The 21,125-nt window shown below is 44.3% G+C and overlaps 1 protein-coding gene across 5 annotated transcripts in view; it reads left to right on the forward strand.

Moving 5' to 3' along the window:
- Nucleotides 1–21,125, forward strand: part of ARID2 (AT-rich interaction domain 2) — a 94,809-nt gene that overhangs the window by 464 nt on the left and 73,220 nt on the right. For 2 of the 5 annotated variants that reach the window (XM_076068489.1, XM_076068488.1), the window contains exons 1-3: nucleotides 150–486; nucleotides 2,419–2,879; nucleotides 4,558–4,651. In XM_076068489.1, coding sequence (XP_075924604.1) covers nucleotides 2,797–2,879; nucleotides 4,558–4,651 — 177 coding nt within the window. In that variant the 5' untranslated portion in view covers nucleotides 150–486; nucleotides 2,419–2,796. The other 3 variants (XM_076068491.1, XM_076068492.1, XM_076068490.1) reach the window with 2 other exon arrangements.

Consider the following 21,125-nt stretch of genomic DNA (forward strand, 5'->3'; position numbering starts at 1 on the left):
CAGGCGGCGGGCGGGCGGGCGGGGGTGTTCGCTCGGCTCGGCTCTTCCCCCTTCGGGAGGTTTTTTTTTGGTGTGTGGCGCGAGGCCCCGCGCGCGCGCTTTCTGCCTCGAGGGCGGCGGCGTGTGGCGAAAGTGTCGTGGTAAATAAGTAAATAAATCGCGGACACCACAACCCACACACACACACAAAAAGGCTGCCGAGGCCAGAGAGGCGCGAGGCGAGAGCGAGGAGCTAAGGAGGATCCCCGGGCCTCGCGGCGCCGTGCGGCCTCCCGCTTACCCCTCCCCCTCTCAGCGGCGGCGGCGGCAGCGGTAGCGAGAAGCAGAAGAAGCCGAGGAGGGCCGGCCGGGAGGGGCTTGTCGGGGTTGGGGGGGGGGGACTGCCAGCGGTGGTGGCGGCGCGGCCGGAACGAGCAAGAAGAGAGAGGAGCGTGCGAGCGTGTGAGAGGAAAAGAGAAGGCCGAGAACAAAACAATCCTGTCGAGGGTAAAAAAAGGCTAGACGCCGCCGCCGCGTGATGATGATGATGATGTTGGGGGGGGTGGTGGTGGTGGGTTACGGTCGTTTGATATGGGTTGTGATTAAAATGAAGGCGATGTTTAGCCTGGGATTTGAGCCGCTCAGGGCCCCCGTTGTTACCGTGACGGGTCGCCTCGCTCCGACGTTCGTCAACGCTTGCGGTTATTATTGTTGTTGTTGGTTGGCTACCTTTGTTGCTGCTCGTGGTGGTGTTTCCCCCGCCCCCCCCTCCACCCCTTCTGAGGGAGGCCGACCGGCCGAAACGTCGAGGCCTAATCGCCCTCGCGGTAGTGGCGGTGAATAATAAAGAGCGACCGCCGTGTGTGTGGGGGGGGGAGGTTTTTGTTTGTTTGTTATTTAAATGGTCGCCGTTAATTAACCTGTTATTGTGTAAGTTCAACCAAGCAGCAACTTTGTGGCTTATTTGTAATTGTACGGCCTATATCTCGGGCCCCCCAACACACCACCACCACACACCTCGCCACCGCTTCTCGGACCGCGGGCTTTTTTTTGTAGGCCCCTTTGGTGGTGGTGGTGGTGGTGTCGGGTTGGCGGGCGGCCTAAACCCAGAATACCTGATTACAAACAAACAACAAACCCCCCCCAGTCAACAAACAACAACAACAAACCGATAGTGGCAAAGGACAATTTGACCCGTCCTGAGCCGGCAAAAAAACCCCGTTTCGGGGAAACAATTGCGATGGGCCACGCGTTTCGGTCCCGGCCGAGGAGGATGCGGGGTGGTTGACCGGGCGATGCGCTCCCTTCTCTACACGGGGGTCCGGCTATCGTTTCCAGGCAGCGGGGCAGTACATTAAAAAAACATCCGCTCGTAAACGAAACGATCCGATCCATTCCTCCTCGTCTCTCTCTCTCTCTCTTGATGATAGCTGATTGCCATGAGAAAAAAAAATCCGCACGAGTCGCGTGCGATTTCAAGGAGTTGTGTGTGTGGTCCTGTGCTGGTGGTGGTGGTGATGATGATGATTCGGGCTCGCCTCGGCCCTTGTTATTAATTGTGGTGTTTCAGCTGTTGCTTGCTTTCTCTTTCTCTCGCCGTTATTGTTACGAGTTGGTTGCTGCTCGCATTTAAACGGCCCCGCGTTTTTTTATATACAGCGGACCCTGTCGTGTTTTATACTTTATTTATTTTGGAGGTTTCCTCCGATCCACCCTCCCCATCCTTGATTACCTTCTCGCTGCTTTCTATCGCTATACCTGTGGGTCCGGATTTATATCGTTTATACGGGACCGCTTCCTTCCAATTGACAGTATCAAAGATCGTTTAGACCAACGCTATGAATGTTATAAATGAAACATATGTAACCTACCATATCTGAAACCTACCATATCTGAGGTGGGGGTTTTCATTGTAGTTCCTTGCAATACAGCTCTGTTTGACTCGGTTCTCTGTGAACACTTTCATGAAATCAGTTGTGATCAAAATGGGTTTATGTTTATCCGTGTAAATGGAGTGATTTTAGCTTTTAGCATTTCTTCATGACTTCCTACCCAGGCAGAAGCTAAAGTGGCGGGCAACTTTTTCTCTAAATCCGTAAAAATGTCAGTCCTGTGTTCACATCCTCATCGGCTTCCCGTTTGATCTCTGTCGTTCAATACCATTATTTAACCTTTACAGTATCTCCCAATATTTAACGTCAAGTACTCCCTTCTCCACACTCATACATCTCCCACGAATGGCCTTTAATGTCTCCTGAGGAATGTCTCTCTCCCTTTCATGTATCCCATCCTGTATTGTAACGTCTCTACTTATAACTTTAAAAGTCGTTGCAATGCTTTTTTGGATTGTGTGTAACATCCTTTCCCTGGTATTACATTTTTGTTTTGTTTTCTATTTGTTACATTTTATTAACAACCCTCTCTCTTCCTTTCCACCAGTACCAGCCCAGTGAAGAATCGCCTGCCGCCGTCAGGTCAAGGGAAACAACACAAGAAGTGAAGATAGACTTCGGCGAGAGCAACTGCTCTCATTTTGGGCCTGGGATTTCGCTGCAGCCAGCATGGGCCTCAGAGGCAGGGCTGGCCAGGACTTGCTCGGCTAGAAGGCCCTTCACCAAGGAAGGACCGAAGAGAAGGGGCCCTGCTTGGCGGCGAAGGGAGAGAGAGGTGGGGGGGTGGGGGGGGGTGGGTGGGCTTGGGGTGGATTTGTCCACGCTGGGTTTTTGAAGTGGCTTTGAGGACGTGGACCTTGGTGGTGGTTTTGGTGGTGGTGGTGCTGGAGGTGACGGTGTTCTTGTGCGGTTGGCGAGCGGGAGGATGGCTCACCCTGGTGGGGCCGTGGAGCCGCGGAAGAACAGCGCGTTTCTCGACGCACTCCGACAGTTCCACCAAGGCCGCGGGTGGGTGAACGCTCGGCTGTCTTTCTACAGTCGTTTTCTCGACACAGTATCAATATGTTTTCTCCCGACCCCCCCACCACGGTTGCCTGGTAGCTTGTTGGTGCACGTACGTCTGTCCTTAGGCATTCCCAGGTTTGGATCCCACTATTGCGTTATAATGCCATCACGTCGCGTAAGGATTCAAATTGTCAGGTATGAACATTGACAAGCAAGTAATGGCACTCGTAAGAGGCACGTGTTTTACTTGATAATCATAAATCCAGCGAGTTAAATATCCTATGACTCCATTACAGACCTTGATTAGGAATTGTAGGTTTCCTTTTATGGCTACAAACAGCATCCTCACGAGAGACACGTATCTCGCCAGGCTATCACCTGCTTGTAAATAAAGGAACTTGATATTGAATCACCCCTCATTGCTGCTGCTCCATCACATTTTATTGAAAACGTTTTTTTTCCTTTCCCGCATGGGAATGTTAACCATAAAGGGTACAGGTGCCTCGTTTGCAGACTGGTCCCCGCTGGGACGAATCGGGCAGCAGAGCTAACACAACATATAAATGCAATGTGCGGTAGCGTAATGTTTCTACAATATAACTACTTCCAAAAGAGCCTCCGAGAATGCACTCCACGCAAATTCCACCCACTGTACAGTATACAGAGCCATTGCACATGACTGCCCCTCCAACACCAGCTCCTTTATTGAGCCCTTCCCCAGAATATCATTCCTGAAAGTATGTGTTTACGCTCAATAGATTATGCTGCATTAATGATCATGTTCAGAGTTGTGTTATTGTTGTTGTTCATTCAATGTCATAGGAGCTGGAATCCAGCAGAGCTGGCATTGTATTTAAATGACGATGCGGTCTCTGTTGTCTTTTATCACAGCACGTGGGATGGTGTCACATGGCCACACAAGTTTGGTTTTTTGGCTAAATTGACGTAGCTCCGTTACAAGTGGACACATCCATTCTAGACACACATCCATTCTTCACTGCTTGTTTGAGGGGGGCGGGGACTGGTGTTGGGTAATGGGATTCCTTTTGAAATGATACGAGAAATATTGTGGCATTATCTCCGTGAGCTGTTTCCTGTTGCGCGACATCGTGTTCTGTAAATTTTTTTATTCTCAGAGAAGATAATTTTCTCATTTTATGCTTTAATCCAGATGGTTAAATTGGGGTATCATTGGTGGTCAATCCTAAAGGGACAATGAAAGAAACCCACATTGTGAACAGTTTTGGACAAGCTACTTAACCGTAACCAGATTGTAGTACTAAAATGTATTTTTCTTAATTGTCTTTTCATGCTTATGATTGCATAGAATGTAGGTTGCACAGTGTATGGAGTAGACGTGTATTGATTAATCGATTTACATTTGATTATTATGCCTGCGATACAACGATCCCTTCATGGAAGAGTTGATTATCAACAATTTTTCAATGATGTGAAAATATATCCGAACGTTAACTTGTTGAACAAACGAGACAATGGAAACGTGGCTGCATCTACGTCAAATAATTTCAAATGAATCAAATAATCACAGCAAAAGGTAACTAAATGTTCATCTAATTGTTGGTGGGGGGCGTTGGATTGTTAAATGCCGTGTTACGGGGTTATTTAAAATATACTATTATGGCTCTTAAAAATTATCCTCTGTTGTACCTTTCTTTTGTAGCACACCTTTTAAAAAGACCCCTTTAGTTGGCGGCAGGGAAATTGATCTGCATTCGCTGTACACACGGGTGACTTCTCTCGGCGGCTATCACAAGGTGAGTTTCCTCTCGGTGTTCCCATTATTGAGCTGTCGTTTCTTGAATTTATCGGCTGAAAACTTTATTCACAGCCACTATCATCGTCAATTCAATTGTTGAACTGTTGACGTTACCTTCAGGTGAAGCTCTTAACTGGAGCACTGTTGTGACAAAGCCTGTTGGAAACAGCACCTGAAATTGGACATGAGGTCTCAAAACTGGATATACTTTTGTGCTTAAACTGAAACATTTTATTGGACACATGCCATTGGGCAGTACATAACACTGTGCAAAGTAAAATTATTTGGATTGAGAGCCCAAGTGAACCCGCCATATAACAAAATAACCTTTTACATCTGATGTATGATGTCACATATTGCAAATACATGTTTTAGCAAATGTATATTATTGTAAGGGACTTGCATTTTATCCTTTGTCATATGCATTGGTTGATGCCGTTTGACTGCTATATTTTACCGTTGAGCTTGTATGATATCATTTCTCTGGGGTTGCCAAAACTAAGATCGCTTTATGGGAAGTCAACATTTTTTGCCATTATGAATAGGCTGGCTCATGCCATGGGTGTGTGGAATTTCCACCACTGCCGATCAGTGCTTTGCCATTGCTCGCTTGTGCAGGGAGATGGTGACTTAATTTATCCAGCAGTACCTTTTCAGGCCATTACCTTTTGCAATTTGGAGGAATAATGGAGTACCTAGAGAAAACCCATACATACGGGGGAATAACATTAAAATATAGCTGCAGATTAATGAGGGCCATTTTCTATACTGCCATCTACTGGCCTCTGCTTAGCCTAAGTTGATTGAGAGAGTCAAGTATTTAAACAATGTGGAAATAAGCATGACTTCGGTACCTGCATTCAAATAACATTTTTCAATTGGTTTTTGGAATAAAAATTAATGTGGTAACATGCCAACACTGAGTTGTATTTCAGGTATAAATCCAATTGTTGTTAAACCCATTGTGATTTTCAATACAGACTATTGTCTTCAATAAAAAATGTTTCAAACATTGTTCATTGTGCAGCACGACCATTTAGGCAAGTGATACTATTTAGTTGGTTGTGTGTGTCTAGCCTAGGCTATGGGCTGCCCATACAAAATGTATTGATGGCTCTCAAGCGGTGGAGACGCAAGGTTGGGTTTTCAGGATCAAATTCACGCTTTTTCCAGGAACCTTTTAAAATTGTTTCATGCTTTTGTGGATTGAAGACCAGAAGACTTAAATGTTTTTGCTAATGGCATTTTAGGTCCCCTAATAACCTCTCTGTCGACGTCTGTCATGGCGAGAAAGAAAATAACGTTGCGAATTTTGATTAATATGTAAAGTGAAGATTCATGTTGGTAGGTTGCTGTTGTCCCACAATCTCGGCCCTATTGCCCACAATATGACTGTGCAATGGATGGAGAGAAACCGTTGAATCGACAAGCTATTTGTTTATTTTAAGAGCCATACATACCCCCTTGTTTGACATGCACCTGGCACGTGTTTGATTTTATTGGCCCCCCCCCCCCCCCCAAAACGCTTGTAGGTTAAAAGTAGCAGGGGCGTAGTGCTTATTTTTTTCTGTGGATCCTGGATGTGCCAGTAACTCGGTTTTTGCACGATGTGCTTTGAAAGACATTAGACGTGTTTTAGAATTCACGGCGTAGTTTTCCTTAATCGACGTCGCATAATCGCTGTTTTTTTTGCCGTGTTATCTGTTCTCCTGATTAAGACTACATTACGATGCTACAGTGCGGCGAAAGCATCCTCTTGTTCAAGTTCTGAATGCCTTTTTGTTGTACTCTGGTATTGTGACTGTACATGCTATGCCATCGTGTATAATTTGTTCATTTTATTACTCTTAAATGGCCTGGTACAGTGCAGTTAGAGTACAATCCTTTCAGATGTATTTTATTACCCTTCCTGTATGCGTACACACGTGCGTGCAGGTTCATTCGTATTCGTTTTCTTGCACAGGCACACGTGGCAAAAGCTGTACACACGTGAAAGGCATTCATCAGTACAACACATACATTTACATATGCAAATTTCCTGTGTACAGATACCCAGCATGTAACAACTCGTTGATTAAAAGTGACCCTTACGCTTAACGTAGATGCTTCGAATTGTGCGAGTGATAATGGATTATTTCCGATTTATATATTTTAGTACGTGATTGGATCACATAAACCCCTACAGCCACTACAGATTCTTCATTCACCAGAGCAGCAATAGAGAATCCAATGTTTGAATGTAATCATGACCCAGGATTGACAAGTTATCCTATTCTTGGAGGGGGGGGGGGGTGGTTAATGCCCAATGTACACCGTGATTTTTTTTTTACTTATAAGGTAACGTAGTTAATTTAATGCTACCTTGGGAATGCTCAGTAATTCTGTAGGAGGAGGCTTGATCTCAAGACCTGTGTGAGATGTGTGTGCATCCTCCTCGTACCACAGCACGCGATGGCCCACAGAATGTGCCAGGACATTGACATCCGCCAGAAGGCTGTGACTTGAGTTGATAAGATTGGTGGCTTAATGTCCACTGTGGAGGATGGTGTGCTCGGACATGTACAGATGCTCGGCTGTTTAGGCAATGAAATACAGTATCCAGAATGTTTTCTAGGGTGTACTGTTGTTCCACTTAATTTTTAGTCACAGGAGGATAATAATTCCAAGAACTTGTTGCTGTTTTTGTTTGCTTGGGTAATTAGGAGTTGGAGTACATGGATTTTTATAATCGCACAGTGGAGGAGTGTCGTATATTTTTGTACATTCCACCTATATATTCTGGAGTACATTAGTTAATAATTGGAAGCCTTGTTTTCTTTAGAAACTGCATGATAGCTGTGGTAAGTATGACCTCGAAGACGATGGCTGGCCGGTTAAATTTGTGATCGTGGCTGTGGAAATGGAAGGAGTTGATTTTTTCCACTTATTTCCTCTGCTCAGGCCAGTGGTAAAATGGGGAGATAATTTTCAATGGTGGGGTGAAGTGTGGTAACTTTTCGACCGTTGAAGACCGTGATGAATGATCTTTTAAAGAGCACAACGCACACACACTGCCCCATATCCAATATGTGCAATAATCACAAGGCCTGTGTTAACGAGACCTCGTAACTGCAGCTTTGGGGCAATCTGTACCTTTTGCAGATCACTGCTGGATATAAAAATTATCAATTGGAACAAAGCACTGGATCGCGATGACCCCGAGCAATCATTAATAACTCGTTTTTACAAAAAGGTTTGTAGCAACTGAGTGTTGTTGAAATGTTGCCCGTTTTCGCATAATTTCAGTGCTGTTAAAGGTTTTGATCAAAGTTAATCTCGTACAATTACTTGCAATTTATTTTTGCTACCTCCGCAGTGGAGTTGTCTGATGTTTATACGTTGTGATTTTTATTATTGCCTTTTAAAATTATTAAATGCCATTGTAAGTAAAATGTCTGAATGCTTTGGAACATAGCACTCTCATGGTTTTTTATGCTTAATTAGTTTCTTTAATTAAATTAGATTTGTTTGGCTGTGGTGCATTACAACCTTAAAAGTGCATCCAATGGATTAAATTTGAGGCCGTAACTTGTTTTTAGTTGGAATAAAAGTAAGTGTGTAATGTCCAGGTTGTAGCGAGTAGTAGATGCTGATTTGTGCTAAATCCTCATGCCGATGGGACAATGAATAAATGAAGGAAGTGATTGATGCAATAAAAATGGCACTCTTTAATTGATTGGGGACTTAAAGTGCTTATCATCATCAGCTATGATCTATCCACAGCTGGATGAAGATAATCCATCACCATCTCTAATGCTCCCGCACTGTCACAGTCCATCTAGCGCCTTCTGTGCCTTTCCGCTCTGTCTCATCCATTGGCTATCATCCTTTTAGCAAGGTGTCCCGTCCAACCCCACTTATTATTCTTTACAGTCTCTATGAATTATCGACGTTTTGTTTGGTGTGGAGCACAAGGGAACACCTTCAACTTAAGGACCAGGGGAGGAGAAAGGGCTACCTGACGTTGCACAAGAGATTGGTGGCATGGTGTGAGAATGGAGTGTTTAACTACAGTATAAAGTTAAGGTTTGTCAAAGCAATTTTAGTCGACATGTACCAGTGGGGGGTAGCTTAGGGCAGTGGTTCTCACTTCTCAACTTTTTTTGGACGAAGAACAGTTTACATTCTCCACCAAAATCTCTCAGCCTCACTTTAGTGGGTGGCATTTTATGGGTGAGTTGGGAGGATGTTGGAGGGTTGGTAAGTTATTGTCAAAAACGTGGTTGAAAGTAACTAAAATCATATTTTTAAAAATAAAAGTAATCTTCCCGTTTTTCTTTTAAATAGCTATAAAAAAATTGCTTCCTAACTCAAATCCATTGGCTGTGCAGGGTAAAGAGAGAGCAGGGGTTTGGGAGGAATTGGAGTACGAGGATAAGCCACCAAGCCTCATAGTGTTGTGGGGTGTGTGCCTGGTCTTGTTTCTGTGCTAGAACTGGAATAACTCTGCGTGATTCTCATCAGTCAAGGAAATGAGGCATGTGCCTCATGGTACATTGCAAACTATCTCTGTAGGCTTGTGATATCTGGAGCACTTTAGGGGAAAAAAACTGTGCTTCGAAGAAAAATGTGGCTCGTGGGAGCAGGATTGGGTGAATGGATTATTTTAGGCAGTGGAGAAAGATGTTGTCGAGTTTGGGATTTGAGTTTGCTAGAACGAGTTGTGCACTGTAGACGGTCAGAAGGAAACACCTCTTGTACAATGTTGGCATGTGGGGAATACAAGAAACTGCACATTTTGTCTGGACATTGATGTGTGAATTGGAAAGAAGGTATTGCTTTTGATTTAAAGCTTTCGTAACTGCAGGGATTCATATTCTTGGTTCTTTCGGTAAAGTCACGTAGAAGGGAAACAAAAAAATAATAAAAATATAAAACAAAATTCTCACGACGTTTCGACTGCTTGTGTTGCAGTCGAAACGTCGTGAGAATTTTATTGTTTTATATATTTTTTATTTTATTTCCCTTCTACGTGACTTTACCGAAAGAACCAAGAATATAAGGTATTGCTTTTTAAAAGCACAGTGGAGTGGCATTAAATCAGATAGGGAATGGTAAGACACGGGATATTGAAAAAGTGCCTTTGAAAAAAGTGGCGGTTTTTCAAATTTTTTGCTGTAGTTTTCACACCTGATGATGATTGCTTGTGTTGCAGTTGAAACGTCGTGAGAATTTTATTGTTTTTATATTTTTATTATTTTATTGTTTCCCTTCTACGTGACTTTACCGAAAGAACGAAGAATATGAATCCCTGAAATCACGAAAGCTTTAAATTAAAATACTGAAGTGGGAGTCGAGGGTCTGCCCTCTATCCTCTCCCGCCACGGAGAGGGGGAGGAGGGGAGGGCCAAACCCCCCCCCCCACCTCACGTGACATCCAGCCACCATTTCCTCAGTGACCTGTATAACCAACTAATTTAAGGAGGTTACGTGGGAACAATCACATCTGCGAGAAGCATCAGCAAGGTCCGCAGACCAACTTGACAATCACAATGGCAACGCAACACAGCAAGCCATTCGAGTACAACTGTGCACATAACTGTCTTACTGACACACACGTCAGACAAACAACTTGTGAAGGTGGTAAAACTTGGCGCGGACCATCGGCGAGTGCAGCGCGTGTCGATGGCGAATTATGACAACTCGGTGTAACGTTGGCCACCGACCCTCTCTTGACTACACAAATGAACCCATGACAGAGCTTAGCTGGCGGCGGGGAAAAAGGATTTCCAACCTTCAGCATGCCCTTAGTCTGTCACCATGGCCGAGAGTACCGTGTTCCAAAATTTACCACCTTGAGCCCCCAGCAAATGAAGTCTGTGATGTTTCATGAAGGTGTGAGGGGGAGCTCCACACTGCGGCCTTGAATATTTTTCTTGTCAAAGGCATGCCAGCTTTGCTAGGTCACCGCCATGGCCCTGATGAAATGTGGATTACCCGGCTCGGCTCTACCATGCCCCGTGACCTTGTATGCCTATTGGATGTTTAATGAAGGTCCCCAAATGCAGCACTTCTTGGATAACGTTTTTTGTCCTCAACAACAACGTCCAGTGCCCACCACCAGCCAACATAACTCCCTCGCTTTCCCTCTCCCGAACGCCCCTTCCTCCACTTCACTCTTTCCTTTTATCCTCTTCTCCCTCCCCCTCTCCAGTCTCCATCCATCCCTTCTAACCACTCCTTCTGCTCACCTTATAACATCCTCAATGGACCCCTTGACTCTTTGAAAATATTCCCACCTTTCAAACCTTCCAACCAATCGCCATCTAGCAAGGCACGTTATCGCGATACTTTTGCAGTAGCGCCCCCTCGTGGCGGTAACGGTGTTTACAATATTAACGTCCCCCATGTCTGACAAATATGATATCCAAGGATGTCTTAACATCCATACAGATGCATACCCGCACCCACGTGGCCTCCCTTTGTTTTGAAGTTGCCTCTCTTTTCCTGCTTGTCCAGGACAAGTAGCTGCTCCACCTTCCACATTCTCTGCGTTTTGGAGATAAAGAAGGCCATCACTCGAACTGGGTTGAGTCTGGGGAGGCTTGCTTCCACCGGGGAGCGGAGAAGCAGCAAACAAAACGCGAACATCACGATCTTCTGGCTAATGTGAAACTCGTAAAGGGCATTTTGGACAGACCGGGGGGAAGTCCGCATCGCCACCTGTTTATATATCACGATAAACCAGGGGGTTCGCCATGTGGGCTTATAGTTCGCCAACCCTTCGGGCTGAGGTGATCGCCAACAAGAATAGCATTTTGAAGAGTCAACAGCCTTTCAGAGCACATCACCATGGGTTCAAAAGGAGATCTACATTGAGACTTTAACTCCAGGTGTAGATTCCCGGGCACCACCCTCGACCGTATTGTTGGCCTCTCCTGCCTCGTGGCCCCGAACTTTTGACAGGATCTTGGATGACACCACCACCACGTGCCCCTCGACTTCCTTGTGAAAAGCCAAGATAGCCGCCGCTCTTACTCGCAGGGCCGCCAACAAAATCTGTTCACCGAACGCCTCCAAAAAAGTTGCAATCTTCGCAACACCACAAAATGCAAAGCCTTTGCTTGACACTATCCTCAACTTTTTTTTTTCCAGTGGGAAGCACACCCTTGCCAAGTGGCCTGTCTCCTGGATTCCAGGAGTAAATCCTGAACCCCTCTTATCTAGACCAAGTCTGGAGAACCTGGTCCTCTTAATTTCCATGCCGCCAGGTTCAAGGCTTGCAGACCCTTACACCAGACCCCCCCTCTGCGAGAGCAGGTGCGGCCTCGGATCCAGGGTTTCTCGGCTTAACCTGATTCTAATTTTCGACCCCGGAGAGGCCTAGATAATTGAAGCATCAGCTTGTTGGTTCACCATGGTAACCGCTGTCACATTGTCGCACCTGAACAAGACTTCCCCATTTCTACGGCTTCTATCCATAGCCTTATGGGCTCGAGTAGATCGATACTGACCTTCCTTTCCTCTGCCAACTATTTCCCCAGCAAGGCTCTTCCTGGGGAAATCTCTTTCCCCCGCACCTCCGATTAGCACAGTTGGCTATGTACGGTGCGAAAGACGTACACACATACAAGGCTCCGCTTTAGCAGCAAGCTTCTTAGCCGAACTGGCTCGAGTCCTCCCAACGCTACCTGCTCCTTGATAAAGCCCAGGTGAACGCCTTCCTGTAAGCAAGGCGTCTGGAGCCACACCATAAGAGGCCCCTGCCTTGCCGACTCGTAGAGAGAGCTTCACAAAGTGTCTCATGTCGCCCCCCACAGGTTGTTATCAGGCACCACTGCATGGCCCTCCTAATGTAGGCTGGCCAAAGGGACCATGTCTCCTGTGACCACTCTATGGCCCGGGGTTACCAGGAAGCACCTTGCACACTGCGCCTATCGCCGAGTCCCCGAGGATGTTCTGGTCCCCGGCACAGGAACGGTGTTCATTTGTCATTTGTTTACAGTCAGGAGTGTTGTCGGTGGCCAACGTATGAATAATAGTTTTTCACATAAGGCAGTCATTTGGGTATGTTGATGAAGTTCGTAAGTTTACATAGTTCAATGACAACATTTAAAAATAATTAAATATCAAACGTCAGCTTGTAGCCTGGAGTTGAAATCGCAGTCTAACCCTGAGAAAGTGGCTTTTTGGGTCCATTGTTTAAAATATCTGTTTTTTGTTATAGACTTAATAACATTACTATTAACTGAAAACAAGGCAGCAGTACAATTCAGTTGGGAGGTCTTAACAGATTCATAGAAGTTTCCAGGGAATCCTGAGTGTAGCTCACTTTTTTTGGCAGTTCAACATGCCGCATTATTTGCAAGAACAGCATGAGGGCATGTATTTATCAATTCCAAACACTACTTGATTTGAACGTACCCCAATGTTCTAGTGTTATACTTGGGGGAAAAGTTTCAAATTACAAAATGAAGAAGCTTAGACAGGCCTTCACAACTAAACAGAGCACCTTCCTCAGAGAAGAGAGTAAAAATTAAATTAATGAAATGTGATATCTCTTTCGAATGCCTTTTCCTGACAGCGTTTTCCTTGCACGGTACGCAGGCAGTATGTTTAAGAAAGTATTACATTTAGGAAATAAATAAACGGTAAATGGCTATGGCCTTGATGCTATGTTTGCTTCCTTTGTGGGCTTATAATGTCACTCTTCCCCACTCCCTTCATGCATCGTTTGAATTAACAATTTTATTCAAGAAGCAACTTTTTCTTGTTGCATTTTCACTCTCGTTTTGCTCCATCTTGTTTGATATGATTTGGAATGGTGCCTCATATTTTTCGAGAACGGTTTGTGGTAGCAGATATCACAGAACTATTTCTGAAATATTAAGTGAACTCTTATTCACACTGTCCAGGGCAGCACTTTCCCACCCGGCTTTCCCAAACGTAAGAGTACCGTGTTCATGACGGGACGGTTCAAACCATGTTTTTAATTATCTAGGCTGGAATTTAGTTAACAATTCAAGTGCAGCGCCACATTTTAATGTGGTGGAATTGTGTGCAGTCGTTTTGTGGCATGGGTGAGACCGTCACCTTATGACACTTAAGAAACCAGTTTAATCGCAGGCGGCGGTGGCCTGGGTTTGAACCCCCAGGCTCTTAGCGATGCTGCCTCGGCACTCGAACCTTACTTATCCTCAAACTATGTTTTATTTTTTTAAATCGCCCAGATTAAGGCTCTGCAACCAGCTGCTCTGGAGCCGCATGCAGCTCTTTTTTTTAAGGACTGCTTCGTGACATTGTTGATCAAGGACCACAGTCTCGTAAGCGCATTGCATTGCGGCTCTTGCAATATTGAGGGTTTTTTTACCGAATTCTAGAAAGAAAAATGGCTGCTCTTGTTAATTTGGTTTGACCCCTGGCCCAGATGCATGTCTATGAGTATGCATGTCTGTATTTTCGTTGTAATTTGACTTTATTTTTTTATATTAATTATTACTATTATTGTGGAGCAGTGGTGTGGTGCCTAGTGGACTTATCAATTCACTTGAACTGGATATGTGAGTAAATGGTTATCTGAACCTGCTCTGGTCCTTATCTAGGTTGACCTATCTCAAAACTAGGCTCCTATTGTGGTAAGTCCTCATTAGCAATGGGAAGACAAGTTGGCAGGGCTTGGCACTGGACCACAACGTGAACCATTTCTCTCAGAAATGCCATCCATTCCAGTGTCCTGTCTATTGCTGTTGAACAATGAACAAAACCAAAACGTTGACCGAATTTACTTTTAGCTGTTTTCACATGTAACGTTTTGTTTGAAATTGAATGTCTTCCATACTTCTTAAAAGTATTAATACATTGAATTAAGTTCATGGGATCTCATGCTGTTATTGTGCAGTACAATAATTTTGCTAATGAGTGAAATAATCTTAAACTTCACAAAGTGCCATGACAGTACATCCGTTTTAAAATGCAAACGTCTTTAAGACGTTTGCAAGAATAGTTTAGATTTATAAAATAACAATGACTTGCTATGTCTACTGGCATCCATAAATGGTTTCTCTAATATCACTGATGTCAACGCACATGTGCTCAATGGGGTCTGGTTTGCCTGAGAATTTGTAATGGCAGTATGATGGACTTAACTGTCAACTGCACACACAGGTAAGTTGGACCAGATTTTGCAACTTATGTACTATCTTATGGTGATTTAAACGATTAGCGTTGATGAATCTTGTTGAATACTGTATCTTGTTGAGGCTTGTTTTATATGAACTGTACAGGGAAATCATGGCAAGACAATAGCTGCTTGTTGCTTGCTAAAAATGGTGATCTCTGCAGTTTATGGCACCTTAAACTAGTTTTAAATGTTTCTGTTGGTTTCGACATCTAAATTGCAGTGCATGCGCAAATATTTTTTCTACTCGCAAAGAACTTCACTTCAGCAATGATGGCATGCGTAGCGTCTCGCACAAACAAAATGATTTGAGAAGCTAGGAGATCCCTTATTGAATTGATTTTGGTTTATAAACCAAATTAACATACTCCATGGTGTACATATTCTTACCAATAAGATATTTTTAAAATCCCCAAAGCGATATAACCACAAGCCTTTGTAATTTGTTTTTTTTCGGTAAAGTCACGTACAAGTAAGTAATAATAAAATGACATAATAGCGTACGACGTTTCGATTGCAACACTTGCTTGTGTAATTTTATTATTTCTTATTTCTACGTGACTTTACCGAAAAAAAACAAATAATAATTCCTGCAGTCACGAAAGCTCCAAATTCAAGTTTCAAGCCTTTGTAAATCAATGGCCAAGCTCTTTTGGTTGGCAGAAAGGCGGATTCTGCTGCTATCTGGCAGAATAATTGCTAATTTCACAAATTTAAAATGGGCATCTACAGGAGAGTGTTTTTAAAATAGACATTAAGTCCCCCATAACTTCAAGACTGCACTGTATGGAAAGTCTGCAGGTTGTCAAGGTAAACATTTACCCACCTGCTTATAAGGCCTTAACAGCTGGACTAATTACCTGAAAATAAATGGTAATTAAAATTAAACAAATCTGATTTCTGCACATTATTAATTGCATGATTTGCTGCTCATGATCATGTCATTATAAGGCCATTTGCAGTTGTATGCATAGAATCCAGGAACGTTTTCAGTTGAGAACTTATAAAGGAACTCTGTTGTTTTAGTTTAAAACAATGCTTTTTAGTGTCTAAGAACGCACCCTGGTAATACGCCGGTCACCTCAAACGAAAATGTAGGCAAGTGCCTTTTTAAAAGTCTGTTGTACGTGAACTTCTCACGACGTTGGACATTTTTTATTTGTGTTAATAATAACGGTAACGCGGTGCTTTCAGGTGAAAATTCGTGGGAATGTACAGATGCTGTGTTTATATTCCACATGTACTCGTGTCACAATGGAACTGGTGCCAGTCATATGATGGCATGATGTGGAGCAGCCAATCACGTTATTGTCAGCCCTGTGGCGACATGCATCCAAATAGCAATCGATGAAATATTAACGATTTGGATTCAAATGAGACGGTTTTTCTGTTGCCTTGCTCATCATGTTCTCTGGTATAAATAATTTTGAAGGAGGAGAGATTTATTATTTTTGTGTTCAAAATGATGACAATCTTAATGTGTTACAAACTGACCTTAGGAAGCTGATTGTAATTACCAGTGAAACGTTGTACTCTAATTGTATATGTGGGTTTACTCCAACGCACCGGGTGTGTGCTGAATTAGTAACGAATTGGCATGTTTTGTTTCGGTGAAAAATCGTACTAATTGACTGTACCAGGTGGTGGCGGGTTTAACGACACATTTATATTTACGCGAGCTTATATAAAAAAAAAACTCGTATGGAAAATATTGGTCACGAAAGCCTACGTGTTTATATCCTGACCTGGTCTGACAGTTTCTGAGCATGTGAACAGAATAAGCGGGTCTCTTAAGCCTACTGCTCTTCTGGATATGCTTACAAGCCATGTTTGCTCCCACTTACTACTTAAAAAAACGTTATTTGCAGTTATATGTGCAGTGAGTCCAACTGGCCGTGCAGGGGACGTCAGTCGTGCAGCGCCTGGGGGCGGAACAGAATCGCTCCGCTGAGGACTAACCTCAGCGGGCGTACACTCCGGCTCGTCGGACACATTCGACGCTCGGCCCCTGCGGTGTGGAGATGAAACGAATTCGCGCGGCGCAATAAACGGTTTCAGGCGAGAGGGATGCATGAACCAACTCCGCCGACCCAAGTTGACCTGGACACACTGTGGTCGTAGACGCTGTTCTTCAGAGGCAACACTTTTATTGTAACATCAACCCGTTAACACAAAGGGGTAACTGCCCCTTCACCAGATACAGCCTAGGGTGGTGACCACCCAGCAAACTACTCTATACGTAGCAGTTACAGCTACAAAGGGTCAGACCCTCACTCGGGTCCCCGACCATGTGTTGATGCCGCGTGGAGCCTGTAGACGTGGAGCTTCCAGCTTGTAGAACCCCGGTCCCTCCCAGGGACCCACCTTATATATCCCTGGGTTGGGCCTGCCCCGCCCGCCTTCTCGAGCGTTCTACCTTTCTCTCATCCCTTTCGAGAGCTCTCCCCGGACACGTGATCACCCCCTAGCACCCCCCCCACCCCACCTGGGGCCCTCTCTGTGAACACTCCGGATCACGTGTCTACAGGGTCAACCAGAGTGCCATGGCCCGGGGCAACCCTGCCCCTGGGCTGATACTCTCCAACTCCCCCTTGTGGGAGCCCGCACTGCATGTCATGCGTGGTGCCCGTGCTATCCCAGCGCTCACCAAACCCCGCTAGGGCTGGTACTACACCCGCCTATTGGGTGTACGCAGTGACAGTGCATCGCACGCCGTGCTGTGCTAGAGCCGGCTTCACACAGCAACCCACCCGGTGCTGTCCAAGATGTAGGGACATCGCATGCCGGCACCATACAGTGACATACCCTATGTTACTACGCATGTACTGCCGTGATGTATTGTTTTTGCTTTTTGGGTGCATTTTGTATAATTTGTAGATAACGTGTTTTGTGATTTCCTGAAGCTTTTGAAATCCGTTGATGCTGCCCACATTAGCCTGATGGCACCACAGATGCTCCTTTTTAAAGCAGCCTTCTTCTTAAGGGCCAGGTGGTTGCTTTTCATTGTTGTTCTATTAACATGGTGCTCTACTCATTGCACCAATTTTTCGTTCCTGATTGCTCTGGAAGAGAATGCACTACTGCTTAGAGCAAAATATGGAAAATATTACATTGCTGTGCCTGTAGATTTAGCTAATTGCGTATATGTATAAAAATGCACTTGGTAATTATTTCCTCTTTGCATTGTAGTCTATTTGTAACTGCCACTGCAAGTGAAACCATTTTTAGGCAATTTCAAGTAGCAAATGGGTTGATAAGAAGTATTTACCTGACGTGACGAGATGGCTTTGAGGGCCGTAGTCACTTCCTCTGGACTTTAAAGTGCTGGGTCTGAGACCAAGACACCTTTATTGTATAGCTTATATCAGTTTAGTTGTATTTTATTATTAAGTAATTATTCATGTTTAACTTTTTTTTTTTTCAACTTTATCCATTGGTGCAGTCTGTCAGCTTAATATGAACGTCATATAATTTGACAGTGACCAACAATCATTAGAAGCATATTTCTGTTAATTGATGTAAAATGTTTACCATTTCAAAAATTTCGAGCCACATTGATAATGATGGATGGCAAGCGATGGAGGTTGCTGAACATAGCAGGGAAAAACATTGGTAACAATCTTGACTCGCAGCAAGAAGGGTCCTGGGTTTGATTCCCGATTCGTGTGCCTTTCAGTGTAGAGTTTGCATGTTCTCCCCCATTTCTACAGAGATTTCTTCTGAGTTCTCCGGTTTCCTCCAACAGCTGACATAAAAACCCGTAAATTGTAACTGGTATTGACCAAATATCCCAATGCTACAGCATTACCTGCATATTAGTCAATTGGAATTAGGCATTGAAACTAAACTAAACTAATTTTTATTTGCCAGGTTAGGCGCATTGAGCTATACAGCTCTTTTTCAGAAGTGACCTGGGCACAAATAATAGCCCAATGAAGTGGCTTATCATGTGGAGATTTATAGCGGCCAAATACTTGAAACACGTGTTTCTAAATGTGGAGGGAAAAACCGGAGGACCTGAAGAAAAATCCTTGTGCCCACAGGGAGAACATGCATACCTCTAACTATTCAGGCATTTTCGGGGTCGGGATCGAACCCATGACCAACTTTATATGAGGCAAGGTAGTTACCACGCCCCCCCCCCCCCCCCAATTAAAACATCAACCCCTGCTGATAAAACTCTGCAGAATCTTAATGATGAAGAGTCTTCAGACTCTGCGAGGCTTTCCTGAGTGTAAATAAGAATAAGAAGAGAGTTTGAGAAATCAACACGTATTTCAAGGCAGTTCCTTATTCCGAGAACCAACCGTATTTTTATTAAATGAGGCCAAATATATGTTCACTGTATGAGCAGCAATAGCGAGGGTGGTGTTTGTATGCATATTTATGGGTGTTGAGTAAAACCTTGGATTGCGAGCATAATTCGTTCCGGAAACGTGTTTGTAATCCAAAGCACTCATATATCAGTTGTTATCACGTGACACTCGGCAGTACAAAGTGTATACGTACGCTGCTCGTATTGCAAGACCCTCGCTCGTTTATCAAATTAATATTTACTTAAAAAATTTGCTCGTCTTGCAAAACACTCGCAGACCAAGTTACTCGCAATCCAAGGTTTTACTGTAACACCAATGTACACACCACCTTTTATGCTGCCACAACGTTCATCGGAATGCATGGATACTCACAAGGATTTTCCATTTTGAACAAGCAGCATACGGGTTAAGGACAGAAATGAGAGGAACTGCATATTTATGAGGTTTTTTTGTTTTGTTAGATCGCGTAAATATAAATGTGTCGTTAAACCCGTCGTCACCCGACACAGCCGGTAATGTTTGTCACGTAAACACAACATGCCAATTCGTTACTAGTATAGTTTTGGAGAGTAAACGCACAACATTTTCAATTCGAGTATGACATTTTTGCCAGTAATTGTAACTTGCGTAGTCAGGCGACAGACACATTTGTATAAATAAAATAAATGTAAATATTTCCATATTTCTGTATGCCAATCAGAGGATCACAAGAATAAAACTAAAACTGCATGTATATTGGTATTTTTTTCAATAAAACAAATTACAATTGAAAATTAGGCTTTTTAAAAATATAATTGGTCAATTTGCTAATTTTCTAAATGTTTCATCAGCTTTGGAAGTGTAATTTTTCAGAATTTTTAAAATAATGATTTATGTTTAAATTGAGGGATTTGTATTTGGAGAACGGTAGTGTAGCGGTTAGCGTGCTGCCCTACAAACCCGGCAACCTGAGTTCGACTCCCGCTCACGGCCAACACCAGTGACAATTATTTGAACCGGTCCTGAGCCTCCCCTAGGTCGAATCAGCCTCAATTGAGTACCTGGTGCTATGTGTAAAAACATCCCCACTGGGGGAGACAAAGGCGGCGGGGCGTGGTGTTGGCCACCGACCCCCTTGTGTGCTGTGCCGGCCTTCATAGGTGCTTGCTAACAGCACTTGCCCCCAAACAGTCTGTTAAGGCTATATGGGGGATCTTTATCTTGTGTTTTTGTATTTGGACTCCACTGCACAGGTCAATAGCTATGTGTAATGAGCGACTTCCACGACACGTCGTATAGAGGGTACTTATTCTTTATTTCTCACACTGGGCACAACACAGGCCAACACTGGTTCTTCCTCCCACTGAATATACTCGAGGCAATAACACCTCTACCGGTCACACGCACAGCCGATCACTCGGCGTGGTCCCCTCGCCCTCACTCGTCTCCGCTACTGGCTGGCGGCGTGACGACGACGGCGATGGAACCCACGCAGGAGATCTTCCACGTGACCGGACGACGGAGAGAGATGTCGGTGAACAGCGACACGCCAGGGCCCAGTACCCCACACACGAGCCCCGAGCTCCGGGTCGGCTCCCTCTTATATCCCTCCAGGCGTGGCTAGGCCCCGCCTCCGGCCACGCCCTGTCGTGGAACCTTCGAGTAGGTTCCCGGAGTATCTCGGCTAGCCCCACCTGTTACCTTTGCCCCAGATACACCTCCTTCTCTGATTGGTTGTTACCTCTGTGGCCGTACCCGTGAATCCCTTCCCAGGCCAGCAGGTGTCACCCTGTCCTTACATATGTATTGCCCACTTCCCCCTGCAATTCAGTGAATTATAATTCATGATCACAATTTGATTCGCTAAGGGAATCATTAAAAAATCTTTATGTTTTTACCTCTAATTTATTCTCCGTTTTTTATTTGAAGCTTTCGTGACTACAGGAATCCATACTCTTTGGTTCTTTCGGTAAAGTCACGTAGGTAGAAAAATTAAAGAAAACAAAAAATAATATCACGAT

The sequence above is a fragment of the Petromyzon marinus genome, chromosome 21 (genome assembly GCF_048934315.1).
Source record: "Petromyzon marinus isolate PM22_M1 ecotype Great Lakes invasive population chromosome 21, UKy_Petmar_22M1.pri1.0, whole genome shotgun sequence".
NCBI classification, from domain to species: Eukaryota; Metazoa; Chordata; class Hyperoartia; order Petromyzontiformes; family Petromyzontidae; genus Petromyzon; species Petromyzon marinus.